This window comes from Xenopus laevis, chromosome 1L, assembly GCF_017654675.1.
Source record: "Xenopus laevis strain J_2021 chromosome 1L, Xenopus_laevis_v10.1, whole genome shotgun sequence".
Lineage (NCBI taxonomy): Eukaryota > Metazoa > Chordata > Amphibia > Anura > Pipidae > Xenopus > Xenopus laevis.
In genome coordinates, this window is record NC_054371.1 from 55417692 (window position 1) to 55440900 (window position 23209).

Below are 23209 nucleotides of genomic sequence, written 5' to 3' on the forward strand. Positions count from 1 at the left end.
TGCTTCGCCTGGTCTGAGGTGGCGAAGGAAGTCTAGCGTAAAAGGTAGCGTTCAGTACACTGCGCGCGTTAGTGAATTTGCGTAGTTACGTCCGTAGCGAAAATTCGCCAGGCGTAAGGGTGCGAAGTAAGTGAATTTGCGAAGTAACGAAAATGCCCAACGCTAGCGAATTGACGCTAGTGTTCGGTGCTTCGGCGCTTAGTGAATTTGCCCCTAAGAGAAGTATTCATGTTGCACTGCTAGTAAATATTGCTCTTTTACACCTCTTACCTTGAATCACCATTTTTTGATGGTCTGTGTGTTCTTTAAGATCACCTGACCAGAAATACTGCAGCTCTGATGTGGAAGCAAAAGACAGAACTTTGTCCAGTAATTGGCTCATGTGTAGTGATGAGCGACTTCGCAAAACGCATTGTCAAGTCAATAGGCATCAACATTTTTTAGGTGTAACGATTTTTTACACGGGCAACAATTTTTTCATACTGCAAATGCATCAAAGTCAATGGGTATTTTTTATTGTGGCAACTTATTTGTCTCTGCAAAAAAATTTCTTATAGTGACATTTTTGTAAATGCCAAAGTGCATAATTTTGTCGTGAATCCATGCCTGGCAAAAATATTTGCTCATCGCTACTCATGTGCCCTATTATGTATGGGTTGTTGTGCTTCGGGAATCGTAGGATCCCAGGGGTGGCCCTTAGTTCTTAAAATGGCAATTTTCTATTTAGGATTACCCAATGGCACATAATACTTAAAAAGTATATTTTTATGAAAATGTTTTATTTACATGAAGCAGAATTTCACATATGAGCTATCTTATGCAATATATTTTTACAGAGACCTACACTGTTTGGGGTATAGTTTTGCTTTAATACATTGGTATTTTATGAATGCTTACACAAACACTGTACAATAACACAAAATTTTAGGTTATTTGTTCATATCTGTTGTCGAAAGCAAGCATTAAATCCACTACATGTATACATACACATAAACATACACATAACCACACACAGTTCTTTAGGCAGAATTATGCCCTTTATATTTTTTGATCTGGGTTAATAGTGATGAGCAAACATTTTCACCAGGAATGGATTGGCAAATATTTTCATAAAACCGTCGGAACATTTTGTGATGACAAAACACCAATAATTCCCAATGTATTTTGCACAAAAACATTCACTTCAAAAAATACCCATGAATTCCATTGTATTTGTGTGAGAATGAAAGAAATTGCAAAAAAGTTATTACAGAAAATGCACATTGACTTCAATGCATTTTAATGCATTTTGGTGATGCACTTTGCTAATCACTATTGGTTAACTGTTTTTGTAACTTGTGTCAGGGTCATATGTTAAGTTTAAAAAGCTGAATATTAACTGAGACTATGCACCTTGCATTGTATTTTGGTTTTGAACAAATGAAAGTTTGTTGGTAGAAACATTGTCAGTCTCCTAATGGGTTTAGTAGGCTTATCTGTTTCCATGTTTTATTAAGTATAAAGGAAGACCCTTAGCTCTAAGCTATTGCATGAAATTCTGCTCCAGTTTCAAAACTACCCTGATACTCTTTTATTCACTAAATTCTTGAGTAAGAAATAATATTGTTCCTAATATGTGATAATATAATGACAATGTAGGTGTAACTATAAGTTACCCTGGTGGTCTAGTGACCGGAAGGGACACCCACCGCGCCTCTGGCGGGGTTGCCCACCACATGCATCTTTTCCCTTTCTGTGCTGGCTCTCATTCAGCGTGCGGGGTGCACACTTCCTGGTTTTATGCTCTGGTGTGATGATGTCATTGCGCAATGGAGCGAAATTCAAAGTATTTAGAGGGGCTTTGTATGTAAACTCATTGCCCATTGTTAGGTTCTATTTGCTAGTTTCCTGGGCTCTTATTCTTAGTGAATCCTGATTGATCATACGGTTATTGACCCTTGCCTTCCCTTTATTCTGAAATCTCCAATCTGACCCTTGCCTGCCTGCTGACTATTCTACGTGCTCTAATCCTGATACTAGCCTGTCTGACCATTCCTTGAACTCTGCCTGAACCAACCCAGTCTGTCTTATTATTTTTCAATGCTGCTTGTGCTGGCCTGGCCTGCCTGATATCTCTTGTCTGTTTGGCCTGTTTTCCATCCAGTATCCTTGGTAAAATGATCGTGCCCATTTGCTAGTCCAGAACCTTTGCTTGGCTCACTGCCAGGCGACATCCAATTAGCGGAGGGCTCCTCCCGAACTGAAAGTGACTGTTTTAGGCAGAACCAGGGAGCCTAGCACTGGTTCTGGATTTAGGGTGCCGAACGTGACGGTAGGTTGTTATTTGTTGTTTTTTAATTGTGTTATGTAATTACCAATTTCTTGAAGTTAGTACTCAAAGGCCTGTTGATAACATGTATCTGTAATTCAGAATTGTCTGGATAATGGATCCCATACTTGTATGCTTATATTTTGAAGTCACTACCTTACTATTATTGGTTTACTGCCATGCATAAAAAAAGCAGGCAGGGTGTTTTTGTTTGCATGGGCTGAAGTGTCAGTTATGAAAATTTGTATGCATTATTTATATTTCATAGTGTCAGTGTGTCACTTGATTTGAGTAATCATTGTCATATGAGGTGTCAAACAATTTAGAAAACCCATGGCATTTATATTTATGGCATTTTGATGCCTGAGTCTTTTCTAGCTCTGTAGATGGGGGGGGGGATACATAAACTCTACCCCCTATTCACTTTGATTGGGAATTGCCTGCAAGCAACAGGTACAGTCAAGCAAAAGGTCTTATCACTCAGTATCATAATTACTCTAAGAACGATTTTTCTTTTTATGCAAGAAATGTGAGAAATAAGATGCTGCAAAGTACCAATCTTGTGTCAATTCTATGCAATCTGTAAGAATCACAAATTTAATAAAGACTTTCAGTTTAGTATTTTGTGTACTGAAACACATACTGTTCTGTATTCCTCAAATACTGTTTTTCAAAAGATATGGCTTTGTGGAGTTAATTTTTTTAGGTGCTTCTGTGACACATATCACAGTGGGGATCACTTATCAACACTGGCCACATTTTCACCTGGGCATAAATCTATGGCAACCAATCTTTTTTTTTGTTTGTTTCATTGCTCTACCTGCAGCTGCTTGAAACAAGATCATCTCTGATTGGTTGCTATGAGTTACTGCCAAGGTGCATATTAGCCTAATGTTGATAAATAAGTACCAGTGAGTTGTGTTCGCAAGGATCATGTGAGCCATAAAAATATATACAACATAAACTATTTTTTATGGTCTTTATGTGCCACATAATTCCATTCCATGCATATTAGACTTCAATGTAAATCAAAGTTATTTTTACCCATAAAGCAACATTTTCTCCCAGAATTTTAGGATACAGCAGACCCCTTATTTTACACTTTTCAGGGGACCAGGAAAAAATCTGGGAAAATGTGAAATCAGGGAAATGTGTTGAAATTTAACTACTCAAATGATATACGCACAGGAGTTAGTTTTACAGTATTTTCTGGGGCTTATTTATAAACAATGGGTAAATTTGCACCTGGGCAGTAACCTATAGCAACCAATCAGTGATTAGTTTTTTTTCAACCTTTTCAATCAAGTAAAGATCAGAACCGTGGCAATACATACATCTGGTTAGTATGTTAAACCTCTTTATTTCACTTATAATAACAGTCAAAGAGGACAAGCAACAATTTTGGGAACATTAGGACAAGATTTTTATGTAATATCTGTGTAAACATGACAAGGGACTCCTCATAGACCCGGCGCCTTCAGCAATCCCACTGAGCCCCATTATTACATACCTTAATGAAACACCAGGAGCCATTTATTTATTTACATCAAATAAATAGGACCTTGTCAGACTAATCCATAAGAGATCACTATTATGTTCTGCTGTTCCTCAGTGAAGACTTGAGATCAGCACTATGTCATTATATTCACCACTGAGTATTAGGCTGCCTCTACCTACAGAGAGGGTGGCCCCAAACTCTGCTACCAGCAGGAGCTGCATCTGCCACTATGAGAGAAGTTCAGCAGCCCTGCTGCTGCTCTTGAATCTACAGGAAATCCAAGCAGGCTGTCATCTAGCACAAGCAGTAGTAGCCTCCTTTTTCCCCTCTTCTAAAGTTTCCTGTGCAGTACTCTGGCAAGGTCCTAGCACTGCTGTGACAAATAAAACTTAAAATACAGTATCATATATCCACTGTTTTTATTCTGAGGAAGGCAGAAAACCCAATCTGAAGCCAGTGCCAATTATGCCTCAAGAGGGGGAAAAAATTCCCTAAATCAAGCATTTGACATTTATTTAACATGAATTATACAATGCAGACTCTCATGTTAATATTGTATAACCATACCAATCCACAACATAACTGTGTATACGGGAACACCTCCACATGAAGAAAAAATAATAACATGAAGAAAAAGCTCCTGACATTTTCGCAAAAAATGGGGGTGGGGTGGCATGTTTCTACCTGCTCAGAATATAAGGAAGTGAACTGCTTATTCCCCTGACATTACATCCCTGTGTTTCTCCTCCCCCAACTTATTCCTTCTCACCCAATCACAGCTGCATCTGATTCTGCCAATCTCTGAACATAAAATAGTGCAATCTGTCTGCTGCTCATTTGGGCCCCTTTCATGCAGCCCCTGAGGTTATAGCCCCAGGGCTTTCCTTTATTTAAAATGCATTGGTGGTACCACAAAGAAACTATGTAAAATGTGGGAAAACTGGGTAAACTGGGTAAAATCAGGGTATGTAAAATTGAGATTTTATTGTAATTACAGGTGTAACCATTGCAACTTGCACTTATGACAGCCACAAATTCCACAGTATTTGTTTTAGAATGGCCCAGGGCACATATTACAGCATTAGCATCCAATTAACTTGGAGTATATTAGTTTTACTTTGCCAACTGCCTTCAGCTACCCCCCCCCCCCTCATTGTATTAGCCATCGCTGTATTACTGAGTGGTGGGTGGAACATAGGTATCCCGTTTCTTACCCGTCTCCTAACTTTAATGTCATTGAAATGTACATATTAAGGAGTGGCATGTATACTGCAACAGGAAAATGTAGCATTCCCTGCTTTTTAGATGACCACTTACAGGTGCACTTTTGTGCAAATTAGTACTTGCATCCCAGGAAAAGTATATTAGCCAGGGCCGCTCCTGCCATGAGAAAGGTGAGAACCTTGCATCAGGCAGTAATGAGCAGTTAGTTACCAGGGGCGGTTAAAAAGCCACCTCTGGTAATGGTAACTTTAAGAGCCAAATTTCCAGTTTTTGAAATGGAAATTCAACTCTGATAATACCAAGAGCAAAATAACTCTCTAAGAATTTGTGATGCGCCCCCATCCCTCTTGACCTGCTCTGATGCTAAAATTTTAAGGAGCAGGAGAGGGGAAGCAGTATCGGGTGTTCTGCCTCTAGGCCCTAGGATTGCCCCTGAAATTAGCTCTATTGTGTACCAAGCTGTTTAGGAAAGAAAATAGTAACCAATCAGGTCTTTGCTTTCATGTTATGCTTCTATAGAGTAGTAGACTGTCCAATACAAATGTCTAATTGCTTGATTTGGCAATTGAACCAATTAACACTTATGTTTGTTAATACACCCGCTGACTTTTAGCATGCAAAAGTATGGCACAAGGGATCCCTGGAATTACTGGTAGCCTGGATGTGTCACTAAATTCCAGAGTTCCATGGTTTTGGAAGTGATATAATTGCAACACAGAATCTGAAGAACAATGTGTGCCATTGTACACTTTAGATGTGTAGAAGGCAGACAGGCTGATCTAGAAAGAGCAGTTCTGAGCAGTTCTGAGGAAAGATTAGAGGTATCTCTCCCAGGCCACACTACCTTTTAGTGGATCATAGTGGACAATAGTGATGGGCGAATCTGACCCGTTTTGCGTCGCCAAAAATTAGCAAAACTCACCAAAATGCATTGAATTCTATTCTAAAGTTTTTTGACACGCGAGGCACGCAACAAATTTTTTTTCACCCATTGGAATCTATGGGCTTCATTTTTGCTGCAAAACGCGGGAAAATTTTTTGCTCATCACTATGGAATCTGGTTAGAGGATTTCCCTGGAGGTTCCACTGGAGGTGATCCACTTAAGGGTCATGAAGGTGACGTGGGATTCTGCCAAGTCTGTCCTCAGAGATGAGTGTAAGTGTGTAATATGCTCTGTAGATGTATATTGTTGTGACCCCTTTACCTAATCTCAGTCATTGGTACTGCATGAGTCTTTTGTTTTGTGTGTTAAATATTTATTGTTCAAGAACACCTGGCATCCAGAAATCCTGTTTGTGCCTCTCAGTTATAGGGACAGATTAACTCGAGGGCGAAAAGTCGAGAGTGATGGCTTAGCACCCATTGCAACACTTCGCCAGCCAAAAATTAGCTGGGACAATGCTAATTTACTAAAATGCAAAGTTTCGTCCTGCCCGACGGACGCTGGTGAATGTGTCGATAATCTTACTTTGGCAATGCGAGCATCAAAGCAAACATGAAATAGTGTTCAATTCTGCCTAGCGCAAATTTGACGTCTTTATGTTACAAGTTGTATCAAATACATTACATTTACACTGATAAGTTGACATGTCCAGAGAACCTTAAAGGAGAAGGAAAGGTTAAAACTAAGTAAGCCTTATCAGAAAGGTCCATCTAAATATACCAGTAAACCCCCAAAGTAATGCTGCTCTGAGTCCCCTGTCAAAAGAAACACTACATTTCTTTCCTTCTATTGTGTACACATGGGCTTCTGTATCAGACTTCCTGTTTTCAGCTTATACCTCATTGCCCTGGGCAAGAGCATGCTCAGTTTGCTCCTCTTCCCCACCCCCTCCCTTTTCTACTGTAATCTGAGCCCAGGGCAGGCAGGAAGTGATGTCACACCATGTTAATATTGCCTATCCTACACAAACAGAGAGTTTCTAGAGCTTTTTACTCAGGTATGGTAAAACATTCTACAGAATAAATATAGCATTCTAGCTTGCACTATTGCAGCTAATCTATTGGCAATAAAATGCCTCCGTAGCTTTCCTTCTCCTTTAACAAATTCAATAGAGTTGTTATAATGCCCTACACATGAGCCCACTTTAAAATAATGTTCCATATGTTAGAAAATGTATGGGGGAAACTGGTTACACAAAAATATTTTTTTAGGACTTTTGAAGCCTATCATACTGAAAAAAAGAAAAGACGCCAGGGTTTTTTGAATTTAGAAGTTTTTCCATTCAGAAAATATGATGTATGTAACTGAAGATTGAGGAAGATCTATGCACTCCATTGCACTGGAAGGCAAGTCTGGCAAAAGAGGTAACGTTCAGTAAAATCCACATTGTAGGGGCTGATTCACTAAGGGTCGAATATCGAGGGTTAATTAACCCTCGATATTCGACTGGGAATTGAAATCCTTCGACTTTGAATATCGAAGTTGAAGGATTTAGTGCAAATAGTGCGATTGTACGATCGAAGGATTATTCCTTCGATCGAACGATTAAATCCTTCGATCGAACGATTAAATCCTTCGAAACGAACGATTAAATCCTTCGAAACGAACGATTCGAAGGATTTAAATCCAACGATCGAAGGAATATCCTTCGATCAAAAAAAGTTAGCCAAGCCTATGGGGACCTTCCCCATAAGCTAACATTGAGTTCGGTAGCTTTTAGATGGCGAATTAGGGGGTCGAAGTTTTTTTTAAAGAGACAGTACTTCGACTATCGAATCGTCGAATAGTCGAACGATTTTTACTTCGAATCCTTCGATTCGAAGTCGTAGTCATAGTCGAAGGTCGAAGTAGCCCATTCGATGGTCGAAGTAGCCCAAAAATTACTTCGATATTCAAAGTTTTTTTACTTCGAATACTTCACTCGAAGTTAGTGAATTGGCCCCTTAGTGAATTTGCGGAGTAACATCCATTCGCCAGAGTGAAAAATCGTCTGGCGATAGAGTGCGAATCACCGCTAGCATCTTTGTCTTTCACTAGTGAAGTGGCGCCTGCGCCCGTTAGTAAATCTGCAAAGTCCCTGCGGGCAGCAACACTGGCGAATTGTCACCAGTGTTTGCCACTTCGACCCTCGAGTATTAGGGATGTAGCGAACCGCCGATAATGTGTTCGCGAACGCCGTTCGCGAACACCGGCAAAAAATGCGAACAGTTCGCGAACAGTTCGCGAACTTCGAACATCCGAAAATCGTTCGATTCGAACGATCGAAGGATTTTAATCGTTCGATCGAACGATTTTCGTTCGAATCGAATGAAAATCGTTCGATTTTAGCGACCGAATGGTCGAATGGTCGAACGATTTTGACGCGAACGCCTATTGGCGAACGTCGCGCGACGTTCGCGAACTTGCGGCGGACGCGAACAGCCGATGTTCGCGCGAACAAGTTCGCCGCAGAACAGTCCGCGACATCCCTATCGAGTATGTGTAGGGTTACATACACATAAAAATATACACATATTTACATTATGCTTTGCAACATTAGTAACATGCAACTACTTTGTGGAATGAATGTAATGACAAGAAATATGGTAGCACATTAAGAGAATAGAGGCAGAGGAGAAAGGAAAATAAGTACTGAAAATTCAAGATAATGCTTTGCAGCCCAGCACGGTCTCAACTAGTTTGTTATTGTAGCGTTATGAAAGTAATCCATTGAAGCTACCAAAGTTCCCATTTCATCTTTATTAAAAAATGCCTCAAAGGTTGCTTCTATCCTCAAGGAGTAATCTGGTATGACATCTTTCATTTGTCCAGTGGATAATTCTACTTGCAAGTCTTCTAACCCCACAGCATTCATTATCAGATAGCATTCAGTATGTTTCCAGTTTTCTCTGCCTGAGGGGGGAATTGGACTTTTCTGTCTCTTTCACTTACTTGAAGCTGCTGAGTAAACCTTTATGGAGTTTTACCTGCAACATCCCTCTGTTTCTGTAGTCCTGAAACACTAATGGAAGTTCATGTTCTTTCCCATCCCGGGTAGAGTGGCAATATTTTAACTTGATTATCTGTCACATAACTCTCTTTTTACAATCTATTAAAAGTAGAGCAGCAAATATCATTTCCTGTGCGCATCGACTTTGCTGTTTCACTTCAATCCTCTCTGCTGGCATCAAACCGAAGAAATATTATAGCTGCTTATTATGTTTGCCTTAATTTGCTTCCATCGTTCTCTTCGTCTCTTATTCGGGAAGATCAAATGATCAGAAATAAGGCCCAAGTGAATGTTACTGCTCAGTCTGTCAAAAACATTAATAATACTGTTAAAATACCACAGGTAAACTGAAATATAATAGCATATGGCATATAGGATATATTACAATAAGCTGTTCTGGGGGCTGGTATTTACAGTATAACACAATTATGCAATTCAGGTATGGGACCTGTTATCCAAAATGCTTGGGACCCAGGGTTTTCCAGATAAGGGATCTTTCTGTAATTTGGATCATCATAGCTTAAATCTATTAAAAATCATTCAAACATGAATTAAATCCAATTAGAAGGTACTGCCTCCGATAAGGATTAATTATATGTTTGTTGAGATCGAGTACAATGTAGAGAAAAAGGAAATCTTTTCTAACAGTTTTTATTATTTGATTAAAATGGAGTATATGGGAGATCCCGTAATTGGGAGCTTTCTGGATAATGGGTCTCCAGATAATGAATCCCATACCTGTAAAATAGAGCATGAAATCACTCTCTGGTGTTGGGGACCATAAATATGTTCCTTATGGAGTAATTCTACACTGCAAAGCTTGTAGAGATACTTTAACATCTACAGAATGTTCAGTTTTAATTTCTGATAGACTTATATAAAGGGAAACAAGAGACAGTTTAGATCCCCACATTAGGCTGTGTGTGTGCAACCTCTGAACCTATGTAACCAGTCCACACCATACAAAATGCACACAACAATTTACAAAACTTAATTATACAGCAGTTTAAATAGCACTGAGGTTCCATTATAAAAATATATACAGTGTATAATGTACAGTTTATTGGTGCAATTTAGCATCTATGTTTGCTGTCACCCTATAGACTAGGGATGTAGCGAACCGCCGATAATGTGTTCGCGAACGCCGTTCGCGAACACCGGCAAAAAATGCGAACAGTTCGCGAACAGTTCGCGAACTTCGAACATCCGAAAATCGTTCGATTCGAACGATCGAAGGATTTTAATCGTTCGATCGAACGATTTTCGAACGAAAATCGTTCGATTTTAGCGACCGAATGGTCGAATGGTCGAACGATTTTGACGCGAACGCCTATTGGCGAACGTCGCGCGACGTTCGCGAACTTGCGGCGGACGCGAACAGCCGATGTTCGCGCGAACAAGTTCGCCGCAGAACAGTCCGCGACATCCCTACTATAGACTGCAATTTGCATTAATTTAAGTTTTGCAGTTAAATGCAGATAAATTAGTAGGGAAAGTATGTAATACAGAATTAGAAAAAAAGCATTAGTGCGTCTGCCCACAAAGTGAACCTACAGTATTAATGCAGGGATTGGCAGTTCATGGGTTCTCATAGTGGGCGTTGTCAATATGCCTAGTGCACATGCACCTGAAAAATCAAGATCATTTTTTAATTCCAAGCAAAGTAATCCCAACTGACTTGTGTGACTCAAAACAGCTCTGACTCATGGATGTAATAACACTAAAATTATAGAGGGAAAATGGCATTCTGAGTAACAAAAATAATGGAAAACTGGGTCCAAAATTGCATATAGTATCCTATATTGCACACTGCCTCCGAAAAAAAACTAGCCAAAAAAGTAAACTTTAAGCATTGGGCATTTATAATTTATATAAATGGGCTTTGGCCTTTTGCCTTTGTATAGTCACAGAACTCCTCGGTGCATTAAAATATCCTTATATTTTACAATAGGAGTACATTGTTCCCTATAAAATCTACAGAATAATATGTATATTTCCTGCTCCAAAGTGTCAGTATGCAATAAATGCCTTCATTTTGTTTCAACGGCCATTTCTTCCTCTCTGTATAAACACTAACTCAACCCCCTTCACTACCTTTCTCAGACTCCCAACCCCCATAATGTTTTCTTTATCCAACATTTGCATCATAATTTGTTAATCTCTGCATTTCTCCCACTCTGTATATGGTGGCTACTCCTTTCTGTTCCTTCTTTGTATAACACCATTTCACTGTCACTATGTGCCGATTTTTCCCACAATTGCTCTTTTATTTATAGCCTTGACAGATGTAATCAAAAATGTGTAATTAATTTGTGGTGATATTGCTCCTTAACTTAGCTACTCTGCTACTAAACACCTTGAAATTATTCAAATGAGCTTCAGGCTTTGCTTAATGAACAAAATGTCATCCACCATCTTTTTTTGTCTTTAGCTCAAGTCTTAACTCTACTGAAACAATGACTCATTCTTAAGACAGATACGAATATTGTTTATAAAATACCATTCCAAGTATAAAGACATTTTACTGCATCCTATTTTTTTCCAGTCATTTTTACCTTCTAATTAAGTTGATGCTAATTGTTGGGTAATTAGTAGACTGTGAAAACCAATGCTAGTTGTATGCCGTTACTGTCTTTTTCTGTATATATTTCTGCCTGTACATTGTACATCATTTTGTTCCTTAACATGACAGAATGGCAGGGCATTGCAGAAAAACACAACGGAACTAGAATATATTACAACAGTAGCTTCCCAAACATTCCTTGGAGAGATTTAGATTTAAATAACGCCAGGGAAATAACAAGTATTATTCTGAACGACTCTTTAGATAAATATTGCATATTATGCATTTTTGCTCAAATAACTCACTTGCATATTCCACAAGCAGGCAGGTGATAAAATAAAACAGCAATCTACTTTTTCTAAAAAGAGAGGAGCGTGAGTCTCTCAGGAATCTATTTTGCGCTGTGAGTGAGCCTTAAAATGGTTCTTTTGATACAGGAAGCATGTCAGAAAAACTTCAATGTATGCAAAATGTATTTTTATGGCTTTATATGTTTATTGACCAATTTTAAGATTTTAATACTGCAGTCCTTGAAATACATTTGAACAGTACCCAATGAAAATATTTATTGCAAAATGCTTTTTATATGATAAGTGCTTCTTTAAAGTAATGATTTAAAGCTTGAGGTTGGCAATGACCCATGGGTGGCCAGGCACATTCTAGAAATGCTTTATAAAGCATGAAGATAACACACAGCCATGCATGACTACAAGACTGTAGCCTTCATCTGGTTGAGCTCCCATGCACAAAACTGTGTCCACCCAATCAACTCCTACTGCTTCTGCCAGATTCATCTTCATCAGTGAATGATTTCAGTTTACCTTGGAGTTGCTACCTCTGTTTGATATTCACTTATGTCAATTATATTGAACAATAGGAAGCATTGCTCTCCATCTCAATTACCCAGTATTATCCAGTAATTGTCTGTGTCCTCCAAATACCTTTTTTTTTCTTTTCTTCTGAACTCACATTTACAGTATTTCTCTGGGATTAAGAGACTTTGATTACAATGTTCCATTCATTTTATGCAAAAAAAAACCTGTTTAAAAACAAGATGATTCATTTGTTTAGCCAAGTGCAAACTGAAAATATACTTTAGGTATTCAATAAATTTAAAGTTTGAAGGGAAAGTTGTGAATGTATATTTTAAACCCTACGCTAACTATAGGGAGGTATAGATCATTTTTCAGGGTATGCCATTGTAGAGAAACATACCAGGTGAGACTTATGGAACTAAATGTAAAAGTATGCATTGAAATCTGCCGAAAGAATGATATTATACTTAAATGCAATCTGAAGGTAGATCTATATCTTTATTTTGCAAAATAATGCCAAAATTCCAGGGCAGACAAATAAAAACATCTTGATAGAATATAATGTTACAAATCACCAGTTCAAAGGTAAAAATTACTGCCAGACATTATGTTAGAAGTACGTGCAATAAAATATTCCTGAACTCTGCCATTGGCTCCTGAATAAAACATTCTTCCTGAGGTCTTAAACAGCAGAGTTCCATGCTAAAATAAACCTCAACTCACATAATAGTGCAGTAGCATTCAAAAAAATATATTAAGTACACAACAGGGTTCATTTATGATTTCTAAGGCAGTATGCAAAGTGCAAAAAAGGTGTAATAAGCTGGTTTAAGAGGGGCAGGCACAATAGTAAGGAAGGGCTGGACTGCACCCCTGATTCTGCAGTTTGTACCTTGTGCTGGAGGTTTTTTTTTATCCAGAGTGAAGAATGTAGCCGTATCAGGGGAAGAAGTGTTCGCTGAGTAATATGTGTGAGTGAGTGAGTAATATGTGTATAGAAACAATTGTTGGAAATACAGGCAGACTGGTTACCCAGAATTTTTGGACTTGGGATGTTTTCCGGATAAGGGATCTTTCTGTGATTTGGATCTCCATATCTTAAGCCTACATTTTCCGGATAAGGGATCTTTCTGTAATTTGGATCTCCATATCCATAAGCCTACAAAAAAACATTTAAACATTAAAAAACGAAGTTTAAGATACTGTTTTATTATTACAGAGAAAAAGGAAATCATTTAAAAATTGTAATTATTTGTTTAAAATGGCATCTATGGGAGATGGCCTTCCTGTAATTCAGAACTTTCTAGGATTTTACGGATAACAGATCCAATACCTGTATAACCATGCTAAATACCAACATGTGTCACATGAAAAACTAATAAAAAATGGCAACTCATAACTGCTCTGTTCTCTATTTTGCATCCATGTTTTAAATAGGGATGCACCAAAACCTTTTTTTTCACAAAGGATTTGTCCAAATAGCCCTAATTTGCATATGCAATATGAAATCCAGTGGAAAATGAAGTGCTTGGAAAATTGTCACTTTCCATTGTCACATTGTCTGAAGTCATGTAATTTTAAGGGTTTAAATCCAATTTGGCAAGGCACTCAGTTTGGGCTATTCCAGACCCTGCCAAATAGATTCATATTTAGATGAGTCCCAAGTTAGCATATATGTTGATACACAGTGTAAATTTGTATTACATTATGCTTTTAATATGACGATAAAGTACTTCTTTTAAGATTTAAAGCTTGGGGTTGGCAGTGTTCAATGACCAAAGGGTGTCCAAACTCATTGTAGGAGTGCTTTATAAATCATAAAGATAACATAGAATTAGGCATGCCTACAAGGCTGCAGTCTTAACCTAGTTGGGCTCCTGTGCACTAAACTGTGTGTCCATCCAATCAATCCATACTGCTTCTGCTAGTTTTACTCTTTAATCAGTGAAAGATTTCAGTTTCCCTTGTAGTTTGTACCACAGTTTACACTGGAGTAACATAGAGAGAATAGTAAATTCAAATTCGAATTTTCCAAAAAAAAAATGTTGGTTAAATCACCAATTTGAATTTGATCGAATATTAAAGTTTTTTCATAAATCCCTCCCATTCGAGTTGGAAATACATTAGAATTTATTACAGTTGAAAAAAATTGCCATAAATTTGAAATTCGACCTTTGATAAGTCTGCCCCTAAAACTAATATTGTGTATATCAACACACAACATGAGTTTACAAATACTCCTTGAAAGGAAAGCCCTGGAGCTATAAATGCAGGGGCTGCATGACAAGGGATCTGAATGACCAGCAGCCAGATTACACTGGTTTATATTTAAAGATTGGCAGAATCAGATGTAGCTGTGAGTGGTGAGATGGAATGAGTTAAGGCAGGGGAAAGCTGGGCTGGGGGTAGAGAAAGAGAGGGATGTGATGTCAGGGGAAGAAGCTGTTCACTTTCTTATCTTCTGAGCAGGTAGAAACATCTCACCCACCCCCCCCCATGCATATTTTGTGAAATGTCAGGAGTTTCTCTTTATGTTCCCATATTATCTATTAATAACGAACGTGGAGGTATTACTGCATGTACTGTTATATTGTGGTTTATACAGTATAAACCTGAGAGTGTTTGCATGTTATTATTCATGTTAAATGAATGTCAAGTGCTTGATCCAGGGAATGTTTCCGATCGCCATTGGGGTCAGGAAGGAATTTTTTCCCTCTTGAGGCATAATTGGCATAGACTTCAGGCTGGGTTTTTTGCCTTCCTCTGGATCAAAACAGTGGATAGATGATAATGTATTTAAGTTTTTATTTGTCAAAGCAACAGTAGGACCTTGCCAGAGTACTGCACAGGTACATTAGAAGAGGGAGAAAGGAGGTTCTCTCCTGTGACTGCACAATGGGTTGATTGATACAGACGCTACTGCTGCTTGTGCTAGATGACAGCCTGCTTGGATTTCCTATCATCTACACACTGCAGATTCCAGGCCGACAGCAGGGCTGCTGAACTTCTCTCATGGTGGGAGATGCAGCTACTGCTTGTAGCAGAGTTTGGGGTCATCCTCTCTGTAGGTAGAGGCGGCCTAATACTCAGTGGTGGATATAATGACATAGTGTTGATCTCAAGTGAGGAGCGGCAGAGCATAGTAGCGACCCCTTATGGAATTCTGGCTTTGAATATTGCCTTGGGGTGAGGCTGGCAAGGACCTATTTATTTGATAAAATGTTAATAAATGCTGTGGCCATTTTCACAGTTTCTGGCTCCTTTCATTACTGTGTGTAACTAAGGAGTTCAATGGGATGGCTGAAGGCGAAGGGTCAATTGGGGAGTCCCATTATCAAGTTTAATACCAAAATCACGTGTCACATAAAAAATCTGAATCTGTTAAATATGGCTATTCACAAGGTCTGGGTGTTCCATTATATCATCTATGTTATAAATTACTTTTCTATTACACCATAGGGCAGTACATATGTTGAAAGAGAATATTATACCTTTTCTTTAATCTCACTCTCTGCCCCAGGCACTAAAGAATTCCCCCTTTTTCTTTTCTTTTAAATATCATTTCCTATCAGTGAGTGTAATACTGTAAATTAACAGCCAAATGATTGGTTTCCATTTACATGTGCCATGTATATGAAACAAATTACAAAGGGATATTTATAACATTTATTTTTACATTTTTAATTTCTTAAGCCTTGCTTAATATAGCAAATATAACCTTTTTAAGTTATTCAGTATGCACATCTACATTTTGACATTTCCATTGTGTAGAGCAGTACACAGAATTGTAAATAAACACACTAATATTTTATTCATTTATATTTTGCATTGTTATAAACAAACAAATGTGCTTCTGTTTTCTATTGTGTTATAAACCAATTCTAAAAGTCAGTCTGTTTTTTTTCTATTATTGTTTTCCTTTACAGCAAATGGCAGTGAAGTTCACATTAGTAATGTGCGCTATGAAGACACTGGTGCCTACACATGCATTGCAAAGAATGAAGCTGGCGTGGATGAAGATATTTCTTCTCTGTTTGTGGAGGACTCTGCTAGAAAGACACGTATGTAAACACTGGTACATAGAAAAATATACTTGAATTATGCTCTAGCTACCAAGAGAAACTATCCAATGAATCAGCAGTCCAAATCATATTTAATACTTCAAAGATTAACTGATTTATCAAGCAAAAAGCTTTCAGACATTTTATAAAATTAATCCAACAATATCATAACACTTTGAAAAAATATAAAAGCCGTTAGAGGGTATAAAAAGTAACATACAAACTAAATTATTTACAAGCTCTCCAACAGTGAATGCTCCATCTGTTAGAAATGCTTTATGAGCCATTTTTGAACTAGTTGCTGCATTCAGTTATAATCTGGTAAAGGGCTAAAAGCTCTTTTTGAATATCATAATGTCAGCACACAGTGTTCAATATTCACACTCTAATCAACTCTTTTGATAAATCAGTTCCCGATGAGTAATTCCTTGTTTTGTAGTCGCTATGCATGTGAAAGGATTGCATTTGTTACTATAAAATGATGAAAGATTGCTGGAAAAAATATGTCATAGACACATATGTGAGAAATGTGTAACGTGTTACAATTCACAAAAATTAACAAACATTTTAATTTCACCACGAAATTGCTAAATTTAATTACATATATCTCTTTTCATAAGACACATTACCCTGCATACTGCAGCAAACTAAAAATGTAACTTTTTTTTCCTGCTGGTAAATAGTTTAAAAACACCTTTTTTAAAGCATGAAAGTTAAAAAAATTTACAGTGTAAATTGTTTCCATTATAATCAATGGTTTTCCATGAATCGTGGTTCTTAATTTCCTTTTGTTTTTTTATTTGTTTATAGCACTTGAATTCTTATATTTTTTAATGAACTAAATATTTGAAACACTGCTTTGGCAGTCTCCTTTAGAACAGAAGCACATTCTAGCATTTACAGGGCACCTACTTAATGGCTGTTATGGAAACCTATGATTGATTGGTTGGCAAGACTAGGACAATTAAGATTTAACATTGCAGTGCCCCTACCTAATGGGCTAAAGGGGATCCTTTAAGAAATGCAGTGATTCAACAAAGAAAGTTGCACGTTTTTATAGAAACAGAAAAATTCACTATGGGGCACATTTACTTAGCTTGAGTGAAGGAATAGAATAAAAACTTAGAATTTCGAAGTATTTTTTTGGCTACTTTGACCATCGAATTGGCTACTTCGACCTTCGACTACGACTTCAATTTCGAATCGAATGATTCGAACTAAAAATCGTTCGACTATTCGACCCTCGATATTCGACCCTAAGTAAACGTGCCCCCAGGTGTTAAGTATATATCTCCTTTTGAGTATTGCACCTATTAGCCCTCAATATTGTTCCAGTCAAATCCCATGCAAAATTAAGGGTCTGTCCCATGAATATATCACCCCTTCCATCTCAAGTACAATTGAGATAATTTATTTAGTAGCGCTAATCAGGGGTTGTATAATTACACTAGAATTATGGTAAGCAATCTTGTAATGTTGGGAAATGTGCTAAATAATGCCAAGTTTTAAATTTTTTTCATGGATATGCAAAAACATCTGGCAAGAAAGTCCAATCCCTGTTGAGTTGAACAAGTATTGCCAATATTCCTTCTCAAAACCTCATCACTTGTGCCTTTCTCCTTCATGTTTTCAGATTCTTCTAGTGCACTCTGTTCTCCCATTTCTCCTTTCCTCTCTCTATCTACTTGTCTTGGATAGGTCCTCTCTTTGGCTCAGAAGCAAATTTTTAATATACAATAATTTGAAGTTGTTTCCTGCAAATGAAGTTTATGCAGCGCATCCAATCACTATGCTTGAAATCCCAGCAGAATATATGTAAATACATAGAGCCAATGACTAGAGGAAATGTCAGGCAAATGCATTTTTTTCTCAGTTTTATTTTAACTTATACCTTGTTGTTCTGTGTTGCAAGCTATGTGATAGCAGGTATTTCATTTAATGCATGTTCTTGCACTTTCTATATAAACAGAATTATTCTCCCATATTTTTATATTATTCTCCCATTATTGCTTGCTAAGACACTAATGCATGCAAAGGACCTATTTGAAACATATTACTCCTTTTTAAATTGCTTTTATATAGTTGTGTAGTGAAAATAAAACATAAATCACATCAATCTTGTATACAAACACTTATGCAGCTTAATGTAATGGAGTCGTTTTTTTTTTTAATGCACAGATTTTCTTATATTTGCTGTTTGGCTCATTTAATTCTGATGCAGAAATATATTTTTACAGAACAGGAACGTATAATGGAATGCTAGCATATTTAGTTGAGGCATAAACAAGTCCACATTGAGAACAGTTCTGTAATTGAAGGGAGATTTTTTGTTTAACTGATATATATATATTGTAGGCCACAAAGTAGATGAGTAGTGATGGGCAAATTTGTTTTGCCAGCCATAGATTTGCGGAATAATTCTGCATTTCACCACCTGTGTGAAGTCACCACAAAAAAAATTACTATTGATTTTAATGCATTTTGAAGGAGAAAATTTGTTGGTCATAAAAAATTGCAAATTGCAGTTTCACAGAATCAGAACAGAACAGAATCTGACTGCAGCCTTTATACCCTAGATTTTATATATATGTGTGTGCAAGTTAATCAACAACTCTCTTAATTATTAAGTAAAATGGTGCAGAAACACCTTATTTCTTGCAGTTTGTATAGAATAGATTCATAAGAAAATGGCGTCTGTCTTAATTTATATCTGCTTTAGCAGCATTGCCATTCTGCTACTTAAGCAGAACCTTTATTTGCTGATTAATTTCCCTGGCAAGCTCCTTCTAGTGAACAGACACTATATTAAGAATTAGTATTCATAAGTTATGGGCAGGGTTTAAAAATACATAAATAAACTAGAGAGGTACATTTCCTGAAGAAAATGTGAGTGGTGCTTGCCGTGGCAAAACTCAGGCCCAAATCTGATTGGCTGTTGTTGCCCCGCCCCTTTTTTTCCTAATTGTGAACCACAGTCACTCACTGACTAACATACCAAAGTTTGGGAATGCTGTCATTTAATGTGTAAAAATGGCAGCATTTCTATTTTTTTCTATTGAAAATCAATGAATGAAATTTGATTGGTTGTTGGTGGCTCCGCCCACTTTTTCTAAACTTGAAGTGGAAACCCCCAGCGACCACATTTGTGATATTCAAGGTCCCTGACATCAATACTGAGAGAATGGCAGCCTTCTTAATTTTTCCCATTAAAACCAATCAAAGAAATCTGATTGGTTGGTTTTGGCTCCACCCACTTTTCTTAATTTTAATCCCAGTCCCCCAGTGACCAACTGTGCCAACTTTGAGGAGGCTGCCATTAACCGTCTAAGAGCGGCAGCTGTTTAAAATTTTCCTATTTAATTGAATGGCTGAAATTTGATTGGCTGTTGTAGACTCCGCCCACTTTTTGTAAATTTTGGCCGCAGTCACCCAGTGACCCACGGTGCCAAGTTTGGGAGCTCTGGCTTTATTACTGTGAGAATTACAGCTGTTTACATTTTCTCATTGAAGTCAATAGGGAAAATCTGATTGGTTGTTTGCGGCTCCGCTCACTTTTTTGGGTCCCCAAAATAGGACAGAAAAGTCACAACACCCCATTCCCGAATAAGCTGAACGGTTTGACACCTCATTCATGGGTCTGCGACAAACTAATTATTCGATAAATTCCCCATTATAAGTCAATGGGGCAAATTTGGGGACCTCTCCTGCCCCGGGGGTAAAACTTATACCCTCGTGTGGGGTATCATCTGACACAGGTCGCAAACCTCTTCAAATGTGGTAAATTTAACGTTTCTACAAGATTCCCTCTCTGCGCTAGAATCCGTCAAAAGTTGGCCTCAATGTTAATCTATGGGACTTTTCGGGGTGGTTAATTGCCCCCGCAAGGGGCAATTAACCACCCACCCCTTAGAAAAGTCATACCACCCCATTCCCGATTAAGCCGCACGATTTGACACCTCATTCATGGGTCTAGGACAAACGGTGCGGGACTAGTTACGCGCCAAACTTTCATACGGAAGAAGAATAAAAATAAGTTTGCAAGATAACAGTAGTGATGCTTTGCTTCGCAAGCACCACTAACTATAACTAGTATGAAGGCAAAAAACCCTTGAAATTTGAGAAAGTGATGGTGCCCATAAAGCATTCTTTGCACGTAACTTTTTTCACTTGTTTATATTTTAATTGCAAGTGGCATGAACATTTGAGACATGAATTCTTCTCTAAAACCTTGTGGTACATAACTTGTCACTATTGTGGGATATAAAACAGCCAGATAATGATCAAGAGGATCTAGCGTTTACCTGCTGATAACTGAAAGGGCACTTTTCTTTATACCTTGAATACACTATGGAAGATGATTATGCTTTCCTGAAGACATTCATCAATACTTCCTAAGTTAAAAAGGCTATAGTTTTTTTTTTTTTTTTAAAAACCCTGCATTACTATAACCATCATAGCCTCTGTATAGATTACTTGAAGACCTCTACAAAATGCTGCCCAGTAGAAAAAGACTGAAACACACAATTTTCCCCCGGCAATACTTTTAAAACACTAGCTTAGTCAGCATCTGATATGTATTTTACAGAATCCTTCACAGTCAGCGAATCATCTTGGTAAACAATTCAAAACACATAAATATAACACAAGTAAAATGATTTGTCTTTTTCATTACGTTATGGTTAGATACAATGGTACAGTATGTATCTATCACTGGTAGTCTGCACAAACTACCATATGTTTTACTAGTGTTCAGCTGATGTAAGCACTATACAATATTTAAACAAAGAGACACCTGTCATTTTAGGCAAAAAAATCATATTTTTAAAAATTATTTACTTTTTCTCTGTATTAAAGGGATTCTTTTTCACAGCTTGTTTCAAAATGCATCAGTAATTTGTGTAGCTCCAACTACACTAAAAAACATTTTTCAAAAGAGCAAACAGATTTTTTTTCATATTTATTTTTAAAATCTAACATGGAGCTAGACATGCTGTCAGTTTCCCAGGCGCCCCCAGTCAAGTGACTTGTGTTCTGATAAAATTCAGTCACTTTTTACTACTGCACTGCCAGTATTACAACTAAAAAAATACACTTGTAGATTCAGGAATAACATTTTGTATGGTAGAGTAAATTATTTGCAGTGTAAACAGCGTGCTTCAGAAATAAAAATGACACCATAAAAATCATGACAGAATCCCTTTAATAATACAGTAGTTTGTACTTGATGGTAACCAAGCTGCATGAATCCATATAGGTGGCTAAATGATTTTAGCAGAATGAAGAATATTGTCATTAATTTAATGGTAACAATAGCATGACATGGTGATTACTTCTACTGGTATAAACCTCTTGAGCAGCCGTAGACTTTCAACAATAACACAAGTCAGGTCAATCACAAATGTGTGAGTTGGTACAGGTTGCCTCTATATGATTTCAGTATTCATTCAGGAAGAAAGTAATCAAGACATTCTTTCTCTTCCAACATTTCATAGTACCATCCAATAAGTAAATGAATAATTATAATATATTTAAATATGTTTTTTAAAACTGCAATATTTCAATTGTGGTAATGTCATTTATTATATTTCCAGCTAATGTCTTTATAGTTTTACTAGATATTATGACAAAAATCAATTTTAGACTGGCAGAATTAACTTGCCTTATTACCCTTTCTTTTTTTTTTTTGTATTATGTATTGACCCATGAGAGTATAGGAGCATATATATATATATATATATATATATATATATATAAGACGACGGCTCTTTTAGAGCCGAAACGCGTTGATGCACCATGCACGAATAAATACACTTTGAAATACCCCTGATGGTCAAGGCCGTGAGTGCTTTCTTTTGAACTTTTATATATATATATATATATATATATATATATATATATATATATATATATATATATATATCTAGCCACAAGCCGGTGCACTCAAAATTCCTCGTAGGTCACTGCCCAGGTGCTGGTTAAAAATAATAGACAAAGCTGCAAAAGAACCGCACTCACAGGACTTGTTCAAAGTGTACAAAAATAGAAAATCTTTATTTCGACGTTTCGGCTCTAAACTCAAGGACTTCCTGAAGACGGCTTGAGTTTAGAGCCGAAACGTCGAAATAAAGATTTTCTATTTTGTACACTTTGAACAAGTCCTGTGAGTGCGGTTCTTTTGCAGCTTTATATATATATATATATATATATTTAAAGATATATGAAAACATTTTTTATTCCAATAATATACCATATCTAGACACCAATCTTTGAAACTCCCACAGTCTTTAGTACATATAAAAGTATCGGAGTCCAAAATGAATCATTGATTCCTCAGGCCAGAGGCACCTTGACTTTTTTTTCCTTCTGTATTAGAGTAGAATAAGCAAGTGGATTCAGGGCAATTAATGTGGATTGAGAAACCCCATCATAATCTATTTTGTCTCCTAACTTTTTCTCAAACTCCTTCTATTCCTCTTTTTTCCCCTGCATTGAATCTCTGAATGCTAAAAAAAACACTTTCTCAAAAAGCTCTATCTTTCCTATTACATTATTTCAGCTCTGCTAATTTTTCAATCTCTCACCTCTGTCATTCAAAATTTCTTTAGATTGCTTTTTTTCTTTTTGTATTAACTCAACTCAACTGTAAAATAGGAAAAACTGAAAATGTTTTTTTCAAAACGTTATCATTAACATGTAATCCCCTCCAATCCACCTCACAATTTATACCTGCTAAACTGCCCAGTTTTTCACAAAATAGCTGTGCATTCAGTGTGCCGAAATTAATATACAGAAATTACAATTCATTAG

The 23209-nt window shown here is 37.1% G+C and overlaps 1 protein-coding gene across 2 annotated transcripts in view; it reads left to right on the top strand.

Annotated features, from left to right (window-relative positions):
- fstl5.L (follistati like 5 L homeolog) overlaps positions 1–23209 on the top strand; it is a 286103-nt gene that overhangs the window by 223639 nt on the left and 39255 nt on the right. For both annotated transcript variants that reach the window (XM_041589323.1, XM_041589325.1), the window contains exon 10: positions 16268–16402. In XM_041589323.1, coding sequence (XP_041445257.1) covers positions 16268–16402 — 135 coding nt within the window. The remainder of the gene's footprint in view (positions 1–16267; positions 16403–23209) is intronic.